Below are 10331 nucleotides of genomic sequence, written 5' to 3' on the forward strand. Positions count from 1 at the left end.
GACTGGCTAAGGGCTGCCACCTACTGGGATTGTTTAACTAAAGATATATAAAAATAGATACACACTACATGAATTTGCAGAAAGGAGTCTTCAGCCATAATTCTTAAAAGTGTCTTTTTTAATTGCAAAATGTGAAATATTTTGAAAATGTCACAGAGAGATGGATCTGGACACAGATAATGCAGGAGTCCCTTTTGGGAGATGGACAGTGATAAATTTGATTAATAAATAAATAAAGATTCTGCATTTAATGTTTTCAAGAGGTCTTTTTTAGGGGTAGCAGTGGTGTTGACAGCAAGACAACTTTTTTTAATAAGAATTTTATTACGTTTCAAGCAAAGATAAAAGCTATAGAAAAACAAAAAAACTACGAAGAAAAAAAAAGAAAAAACCAAAAAAGTGCAGAGAGACAGCAAGACAACTTTTGAGGGTCATCCGTGGGCCTCCTGTCTCTCTCCCTCCCACCACACACACACACACATACTACACAGACAATAAGGAGTTTCTGTCTTTCTTAGGGGGAAGAACAGAGCCAGAGCTAATTTATAAAAGGGGAGCAGTGAACTTGGGAATCCTGTAGACAGCATTGGCCTTAAATGCATAATGCCAGGACTGTCGTCCTTGGGGCTCTCTCTCTCCCTCTCTCCACTCTCCCACCCCCACCCCCTTTCTTTCTGATAAGTCACATCTTTGGATCTGATTGTAAAATCACATCTGGACTGCACTACTGTTCCCAGCCTCCCCACCCCTAGCCCCGATAGTCTTGCAATAAACTGATTTCGTGATGAGATTGCACGGTGAAAGCTCTTGCATTCTTTCTGCAGATTTTATATGGCACGTGGTGCCTAAGCATTTCAATGGACTTTACATCCTCGCTACCACCTTACAAGCCAGCTAATTCACAGACGCTCCTATTTTCAGAGGGGGGGAGGGACTCCTTGAAAGCCGGGCGCACCAGATGCAGCGAGACTTGTTTTAGAGTAAACCTAAGTAGGCGTATCGAGCTTCAGCCAAGCTTTGCCTCTGGCTGCAAATCGAAGCCATCGCGGAAGCGGCAGGATTTTAACGCGGGTCCTTCTCTCACTGCCTATGCGTGTTGAATCCTGAACTAACTTCCTTATCCTTAGTGGATCTCGTGTAGTAAACCGGGCATCACGCAGTGAGGAAAGAGGTTATGTGTGGGAATTACCCTTTTCAAAGCCAAGGACTGCGAGGAAAGCGCGCGCCCGGGCGGGGGAATCTCCCATCTCGATTTCAGACTATGGGAACAATGGACAGTAGAGCGCCAGCAGCCACCCTAGGAAATGCCAAACGACTTTCTCTTTTACGATACACATTAACTCCGGCCCACGCTTGGCTGAAATGACAAGCCGGTCCCTTCTACCACAATTAGAACGCTTGCCCGGAGGAGAGGACAGCGATAGCGATAGCGATGGCAGCGGCAGCGGCAGCGCGCTTTCCTTTTTCCTGACTTTCTAAGGTCACCAGCGCTATTAGTCCTTTCAGATTCCTCGGCTCGTGGGAAACGGCAGGCCCGTGCACGCGCTGGGTTTCTTAAGTGGGGGGGGGGGGACAAAAAACCACGTGCATTTTTGCTAAGGGGTTCACCAATGGAAGGTTCAAAGGAAAGCTACCAGGGCTCTTGTGAAAAAAGGAAGGACGGCATCTCGTCAACGCTGGAAATATTATTTTAAAGAGGAGGGGGACCACGACAACGCAACTCGAGCTGCAGAATGAAACACCCGGCTGTGAAGTGCCCTTAACGAGTGCGTTTGTGTAGGGAAAACATGGAGAGCGAAAGGCTGCCTTTTGTTCTTCCTTTAATTGGACCATTTGTTGTATAATCGCTGGACAGCTCTACTTGAGCTTTAACAGAAGGAAACTCGAGCCGCAGACGCGCGGCTCTAGTGGCTGCGCCTTCCCCTCACCCCCCCCCCCCGCCCGCACCTTTCTTCCTTCCTCCCGCTGAGCTGCTGTTGCTGCTTGTTTGCACTCGGCTTATCCGGAGCGGAAATTCCTTTCCGTTTTTGTGAATGACAAACTCATTAACAATTCATCAACACAACCTGTTCCAGCCGGCCCGTTCCCATGGCAACCGCCCCTTCCGCAAGCACTGATTGGCCGAGAGAGAGAATGTATCCATTGAGACGTTCCCTGTTTGTATCCATTGAGGAACTGCCTGGCGCTCAAAGAGCGGGGATAGTGTGCAGGGTTGATTAAAAGGGACATTGATCACATCAAGGACTTGAAAGAAAGAAAGAAAAATAGGGGGCAAAAAAATAAGAGAAAAGCAGGAGGTCGTGGTTGGGGGCGGAAAGCAAGAGGCGAGAAGAGAAGTAGGAGCCAAGGCGGTGAAAAGCTGCACACGGGAGCGGCAGGCAGAGCAGTAACGACGCCAGGGGCCAGCGCCGGGTCTGGCTAGGTCGCTCACCCCTGAATGCATTTCCTTGAGCTGGGCAGAAAAGCGCTTCAGCACATGTAATTGGAGCCTATACTTTACGGGAGGAAAAGGGAGATGCTAACGGACTTAAACTAAGGAGGTTCATTTAGCGAGTCACCGGCCACGATCAAGAGAAAGAAGTCCTCCCAGCACGAGAGCAGCACTTCGGCTTGCAACGCCCGGCGCCGCGGAGAGACGGGTCGACTGACCCTGGGCTAAGCCGGACAAGGCTACGAACGGGCTGGGGTGGACGGACCGCCGGTCCGCACGGTGCGCGCGCCCGCTCCCCCGCCCCCCTCCCGCCGGTCGCCGTGGCCCTCTGGACAGGGGCGCTTTGCGGAGCTGCCCGCCCAGCCTGGCCGGCCAGAGTCTTCCCTCATGCTAGATACGCTTCGCTCGCCGGTAGCCTCTCTCGCGTCGGACATGGCGACCTGCAAGACGGTGGCGTGGCTGAAGGAGCAGCTGGAGCTGGGCAACGAACGGCTGCTGCTGATGGACTGTCGCCCGCAGGAACTGTATGAGTCCTCGCACATCGAGTCGGCCATCAACGTGGCCCTGCCGGGGATTATGCTGCGCCGGCTGCAGAAGGGCAACCTGCCGCTGCGCGCCCTCTTCGCTCGGGGCGAGGAGGAGCGCGAGAAGTTCGCCCGCCGCTGCGGAACCGACACGGTGGTCCTGTACGACGACAGCAGCAGCGACTGGAACGAGAACGCGGCGGGCGACTCTGTCCTAGGGCTGCTGCTCAAGCGCCTGAAAGATGACGGCTGTAAGGCCTTCTACCTGGAAGGTGAGGGGTTAACCGGGTCGACTCGGCTTTCCAGGGATCTCCCGCGCTTTTTTGCCTCGGCCACCCAGGCCCGCGGCGTCTCCTCCCCGCTCTGTCCTTGTTGCTTTAGCACCAGCCCCGGCATCTGGCCGCAAGGCGCCCTTGCCCTCCGTGGCCCGGAGCGGAGCGCTGCCAGATGGCCCTGGAGTTGTAAAGAGATTAAAGCCTCTTCTAGGCTCGAGTCTGCAAGCCGCCCCCCTCCTCCCCCGTTTTCGATCCTTTGAACTCGTTTCTGGGCAGGCTTCGAGGCAAGCTCCCGCCTCCGTAGCGCAGGGATGTCCGGAGCATGCCCCTCATAGTAAAGGAGCTCTACTCCTTCTGAAGGATTCCCCTCGTAGGGAAAATCCCGACTCCAGGAAAGCGACGTAGCAGGTGCCTGCCTCTGGCGTCAAAACGCCTCCTCGTGCCTGCCCCCTCCAAAGAGAAAGAGCTCGCTTCTGGCGGAGGGGGGAGCGGGGAATACTCCAGCAACCCTTCACCTGCCTTCCCCTAGGAATAGTTCAGCCTCTGAGAAGTTGAGGTTGCCAAATCAAGCTTGGCTCTTAAGTGGAATCATGCATTGCTTTCTAAAATCCCCCTCTCTAAGCCATTAATACCCTTCTTCCTCTAAAATATTTTTCCAAAGGACCCTGGGTTGTTTCAATAAAGGCGACTGGTTATATGGTCTATAGGCTAAGAAAGTTCTTTCAAAGGAAGGATGCCCTTAAGGAACAGCCAATAATTGAACTGCACCCTTGTTTGAAAAGCCAGACAGTAACTCTGGCATCCCTAACCTGATACCATCCTGAGGTGCCTTAGAGATCATGTAATCCAGTTTCCTGATCAGGGATGAACTACAGTTCTTGATCCCTACCCTTGCTACCGCTGTCCATGCTGGTTGGTGTGATGGGCAGTACAAGCTTTGCTATTTGAAGGTTATCAAGATGTCGGGAGCTGAAGCAGTAGGGAAGGTATGTAGGATTTGAATTTTTTAGCATCTTGCATTGTGTACTTAGCACTGGGGGCATGTGAAAGCCCAGATAAAAACATCTGAATGATACTCCTGTGGTGGCAAAAACAGAATTAAACAATTGGAAAAATACTACGTATTCTACGTCTGGTTTCCAAAGTCTGAGTTAATGGTGGATGTATTGCTGCTTTTGGATCAGCTGGAATGCTGGAGTGGCCTGGAATCCAGTTACATAGATTTTTTTTTACTAAGAAACAATGATCGCTATGTTCATCTTGTAGTTTAGTCCTACTAAACTCCACAGAACAGAAATGTTTCAAAACTGTCACTAACATCTCCAATTAACAACCCTACTTTAGGAACTCTCTCCATTCCAACCATCTCTTTTTGTTTTCTTCCCAGGGGGTTTCAGCAAGTTCCAGGCAGAGTATGCCTTGCACTGTGAAACTAATCTAGACAGTTCATGTAGCAGCAATTCTCCACCTTTGCCCGTCTTGGGCTTGGGTGGTCTCCGAATCAGCTCTGACTCATCTTCAGATGTGGAATCCGATATTGACCGAGATCCTAACAGTGCCACGGACTCTGATGGCAGCCCTTTGTCTAACAATCAGCCCTCCTTCCCAGTGGAAATCTTGCCATACCTCTACTTGGGCTGCGCCAAGGACTCTACTAACCTGGATGTTCTAGAAGAGTTTGGCATTAAATACATATTGAATGTCACCCCCAACCTTCCCAATCTCTTTGAAAATGCTGGCGAGTTTAAGTACAAGCAGATTCCTATCTCTGATCATTGGAGCCAAAACTTATCCCAATTTTTCCCTGAAGCCATCTCCTTTATAGGTAAGGTTGCAAAATGTTTCATAATTGTCTTATAATAGCACTTTTATGTTACTAGCAGCAAGCCTTCCAAAGGCTACTTTATATGCATTTTGCACAAATCTTTCAGATTCCAATGGAGGTCTCTTGTTTCATCCATTTCTGGTTGCATAATTTCAATTTACAATGTATAGTTGATCCTTTAGTTATTTATCTTGTTCTGAAATAACACTTTGGTAATTTAATCCAGGAAAATGGATTAAGGAAAAGAGATATTTAGGATTGGGTTGTTGTTGTTTTTACTGTTACAGTTTTAGGGTTTAATAAAGATGCTTTTTGTGAAGAATGACTTCCATATTCTGTATTTGGTTCATTGCATTTCCTTCTTTTTGTTTTTAAAAGTGAAAAACCTAGGGGCAGAATTGTACCAGAAAACAAATAGACCAGGCGGTTATACTTTTTAGTCTCAATTTGGCTTGATTACTTAATCTCATTAGACTGTAGCATACTTTTCTATCTGACTGCGATCCTATGTACATTGTCTCAGAAGTATGCCACCAGATGTTAAGGCTACAAACTTCTGTATAGTTCTGGTAGAAGTAAATCTCACTGAATTCAGTATTTACTTCAGAGTAGGCATGGGTAGGGCTATGTTGCGTGCTTGTGGCATGCTTTTTTACCATTCGATCACTTTCTGTTCAAATATTAACTACAATTTGGATCTGCTCCCATCCCAGCTGTAGTATCTGTAGGACACCAGCTAAGCAATCCTGGTTTAGCCAATTCCTTAAAATAAAGTATCTGCAAACATGCCTTTTCTTGGGAAGACTAGTACTTAAACGTGTCAGATGTGCTCACAAGTAGGGCTAGAGATGAACAGTTGCTTTTTCTCTGTTCCTTGTGAAATGATCCAATTATGTTGGACTTCCTTTTCCATTTTGCCAGGGCCCTTGTGTGTCAATGAATACTGTACTGTAATCTGATGGAGCTGTAGTAGTAATAAGCAGAATATAGGTAATTTGAGCTCAGAAAGAAGAATCTGTGGGATGGGAGCTGCAAATCTCCAGGCATTATAATGCATTTCTTATGACAAAGGAATCCATTTTCTAGCCATGTTGACATCCTGTTTCACTTAATGGGCTGTCCCCTGTGACTTCTGGGTCCCCCCCTTTTAAACAGCTGAATACTTTCATTGTTCAGCTGCAGTGCATTACCCTTGGAAAGCCATTTAATAGACCTTTGCAACCTCCTGCCTTATAAAATGGCAAAATTATAGGGTTTCTCCTCCACTTAGTAATAAACCCAAGCTAAACATACATAGGGGTTTGGGGAAGAATTCTTTCTTTCTTTCTTTCTTTCTTTCTTTCTTTCTTTCTTTCTTTCTTTCTTTCTTTCTTTCTTTCTTTCTTCAAGCCTCTTGAAAAATTGCTTTATTTTGTCAGTCAAATCCTATCTAAAGTCCTGTATCTGACCAAGTTTCTACAACAAATGACTTCTATAAAATACTTTGCTGCTTCCTTTTCCAATTCTATCTAGAATGTGATTTTAGAAAGAATTCCTGTAGGCATCCAATAAACATAGCCAACGAAATTACAAGGACAGTTTTGTAATAGTTTATTTCAGATTTACAGTTACTGGGTTATCCCAGCAAGTTGGGATTCCCTTTAGATTAAATCCTGCCTCTAGAAGATGGGTATGTCAGACAGGATAGGCAAAAATAGTTCATGACTATGTGCAGGACATTGGAATGCCCCTCCATTACAGGAAAGCAGTTCAGTCTTCTATGCACAGAGTAATATGCATTTTCATCATGTGTGTGCATCCAGGCATTCAATCACAAACCTGTAGGCTGAGTGATACAGCCCAGTAAAGATTGCCCATGTAATTTCACCACTTGTTTTTAATACTAGAGAATATTTTGTGCTTTACTTCATAGAAAGATCTATGCATGATCAGAAAGACCTAAATTCAAGATCATACCTTGAACTATTTGGTATGACTTTTGCCAAATCTGCTCAAAAAGTTCTTGGGAAAAGAAATCAAGCCAGCTTTTTAAATTGTTATGCAAGCATAGGCATGAGAGGGTGCAGGAGGGTGTTAAGAAAAGTTACAGCAGCAATTCACTGGTGTTTCATCTCACATCAGGAGCTCACATTATCTGAAACAGGAAACAAATGTATGACTTAATAGCCTCTTGTCTCTGTCCTTTTTTTCCAATAGATGAAGCTCGTGGGAAAAATTGTGGGGTGCTTGTGCACTGCCTGGCAGGGATCAGTCGCTCAGTCACCGTGACAGTTGCATATCTTATGCAAAAGCTCAACTTATCCATGAATGATGCCTATGACATTGTCAAAATGAAGAAATCCAATATCTCCCCTAACTTTAATTTCATGGGACAGTTGCTGGACTTTGAGAGGACTCTGGGGCTGAACAGCCCCTGTGATAACCGCATGCCCAGCCAGCAATTATATTTTACCACTCCTTCCAATCAAAACGTCTTCCAGGTGGACTCTTTGCAATCTACGTGAGGGCCAACTGATCATCAACTCTTCCAGTCTTGGGTATTGTGATCATTCCACGATGCTTCTCTTTTGACAGCTGCAGAGAACTGCAACACTTTTGTGGGCCTTGTACTTGGGCAATAGCTGCCTCTGAGATTCAACACAATAAAGGTTACAACATTTGGAATCTGCTGTTACAAAGTGAAGGACCTTGCTGGGTTTTTCCCAGCAAGAAAAAAAACAGTAAGATACTGATTCAAGTTGGACAGCATATTGTGCTCAATTCACAAAAGCCACTTACGCAGTGACTTAAAATTTAGGGTTTCCAAACAGTGATGGGGGAGAATGAACACTATAAGTACACATCCATGTATGTGACACTGGGAGAAATGTATTATGTGCATTTATAATATAAGTTGTCTTCAGTGAAGACTTGATTTTTTTTTTCTTAATACTGATTTAGGGGAGCCAAAGAGAGATTTCAGTTCAGTGTATTTTGGAATATCTGTTTACAAAAAGTACTTTGTTATACCCAGCTTGATCAATGTAAGCATTTTAAGTTTCAGATAAATGACATGAAAGTTACAAGAGGTCAACTTGAGAAGTATCATTTCTCTGCATTCTCCAGTGATAATTTCTTTTGGAGTACAAATGACACATCTGCAGCATGCTTAATTTTATTGTAGAATTAGGCAAACTCTCTTGGTTTTAAATGAATGTCTATGCCTTTGGGTTTGTTTATTCTATTTTGTGAATGAATAGTCTTTTCTATAGTTATATAATTTTTATTTGTGGGGGGGGTGTACCATCAGTCTGGTCTCATGATTTTTTGGGGTAGGAGCCTTACTTTTATAAATAATCCCTGTTGCGTTCTTTAAAAAATGGAGGCAAATCATTTCTTCAAACTGAAGGATTGTGCCCTAACCCTTTTTATTGGTCCAATTCTAAATATATATATATTTTTAAAAGTTGATAAATGCTAAACAGTGCATTACCTCTGTACAAACACTTCAGGGAGCTTCACCTCAAATGCAATATCTTGCATTTATTTTTGTAGAAAACTGGAAGTGTGTGTGAATATTGTGTATTTGTGTAAATGCAAAAAGATCTTGCACATGATTGTCAGTAAGGGAGAGTCTCAAATTTGCTAGTGTAAAGTTGAGATGTTATTCTCAGTATGTAAGAACTTAAATTATTAATAAATGACTATTTTTGGTTATTGAGAAACTGGGTTGTTTTATGTATCATGCAAGGATGTTCAGAAGTGAGGCCAAAAGCCAAGACTATCTTGTAATCTACAAAAAGAGGAATGAAATCCTAGATCCTAGTCTAAAAATACTTGCAGCCCAAACCAGAGAATAAGATCTGGGCACACCTGCATTTTTTTTTTTTTTTTGGCATACTTCTTTTGTTGGAGATGCAGAGTAGACTGTGGGGTTTCAGTCTTTACTGCATTAATGTCATTGGGATGTGTGTTCACTGCACATCGAGGTGGGAGTCTACATCCTTATATTTGGGCAAGAATACATACTTTGAAAGATAATTCTTTTGAAAATAATGCAGTGATCCTTGCCCCTGTGATTGCTGTTTACACCCAGTGTATTGCCTTCCCTGAAGTATGCTTTGTTAAGGCCAATTCTAACAAGTTGGTTAGAAGAAAAGGATCTGGGTATTTTAGTGACTCAAAAGCTGAACATTAAACAGCTATGATGCAACTGAAGTAAAAGCAGTCCTAGGCTCCATTAACAGAAGTCTTGGGTCAAAATCAAGTAATCAATCTTTCTATCCAGTGTTGATCAGACCACATCTAGAATATTTCATCCAATTTTAGGAAGTAAAGTGACAAACTGAAGTGTGTCCAGATGAGAGCAATGAAGATGATAGATAGCTTGGAGATAAACATTAAAGGTGATTGGGAATCATTAGTTTGGAAAAGAGAAGATTATGGGAACACATAACTGCCATATATCTGAAAGGCTGTTGCGTAGAACATGGGACAGAACTGTTCAGAGTTGTTCCAGAAGACAAGGCAAGAAATAGCAGGTTTTAAGTAACAAAGATGTTGATTTTGGCTGGATTAAAAAAAGAAAATCCTAATGGAAAGAGTTGTTCAACAATGGAGCAGACAGCCCTGGGAAATCTTCCACTGGAAATGAAAGCTATTGGATGGCCATCTATCAGAGATGCTCCAGTAGTGGATTTCTACACTAAGTAATGGGATAATTTACCATAAAGATGTACATATTTCCTTAATTTTATGGCATGTGTGTACATACACATTTTATTGGTAAGGGAAGAAGAGTTGCCTCCTTTTCTCCCATTTACTTACAGGAGATTTTATTCCTCTTTATCACATCTTATTTACAAGATGTCTGCAGCATCAGCATGTTAATGAATGCTTTGCTTTTCAAATAAACTGAATACAAAGTTGGTATGATTCTTCACAGCATCTCATAAATTTTCTCTATAAACTAGGATTCAAAACGTTATCTTAGCCAATATTTTAATATGGTCTTCCCCTGTCCATTCAACATCTTTTCCCACCATGGTACAATTTTCTCTTTCAAATAAACTTTTTTCCAATATGTTAACATTCTTTATTAGCTAAAAAACCTAAGCTACAGACTAGGAAGTCACTGTTTCAAATACCACATCTGGCACAAGCCAAGTAGGGACTAGCTTACACTAGTCCTGACTCTTCATCTGGTATGATCTGTCTGCCAAATCCTATAACATTTGTAACAACAATGCATATGACTCACTTTGGATATTTCAAACTGCTTGAGTCCCAATAAGTTA

The 10331-nt window shown here is 43.7% G+C and overlaps 1 protein-coding gene across 1 annotated transcript; it reads left to right on the forward strand.

The window, feature by feature from the left end:
• Positions 1-2424: 2424 nt before the first annotated feature.
• On the forward strand, positions 2425-8747 carry DUSP6 (dual specificity phosphatase 6). The gene is made up of 3 exons (XM_063308950.1): positions 2425-3227; positions 4618-5055; positions 7252-8747. Exons 1-3 carry the CDS (start codon positions 2819-2821, stop codon positions 7557-7559), a joined length of 1155 nt encoding a protein of 384 aa, XP_063165020.1. The 5' UTR covers positions 2425-2818; the 3' UTR covers positions 7560-8747.
• The last annotated feature ends 1584 nt before the right edge of the window (positions 8748-10331 follow it).

The sequence above is a fragment of the Candoia aspera genome, chromosome 7 (assembly GCF_035149785.1).
Source record: "Candoia aspera isolate rCanAsp1 chromosome 7, rCanAsp1.hap2, whole genome shotgun sequence".
Taxonomy (NCBI): Eukaryota; Metazoa; Chordata; class Lepidosauria; order Squamata; family Boidae; genus Candoia; species Candoia aspera.

Coding starts and splice junctions, on each gene's coding strand:
- DUSP6 (XM_063308950.1), top strand. CDS start 2,819: ATGCTAGATACGCTTCGCTCGCCGGTAGCCTCTCTCGCGTCGGACATG. Junction 3,228..4,617: donor TAAGGCCTTCTACCTGGAAG/GTGAGGGGTTAA, acceptor TTTTCTTCCCAG/GGGGTTTCAGCAAGTTCCAG. Junction 5,056..7,251: donor TGAAGCCATCTCCTTTATAG/GTAAGGTTGCAA, acceptor TTTTTCCAATAG/ATGAAGCTCGTGGGAAAAAT.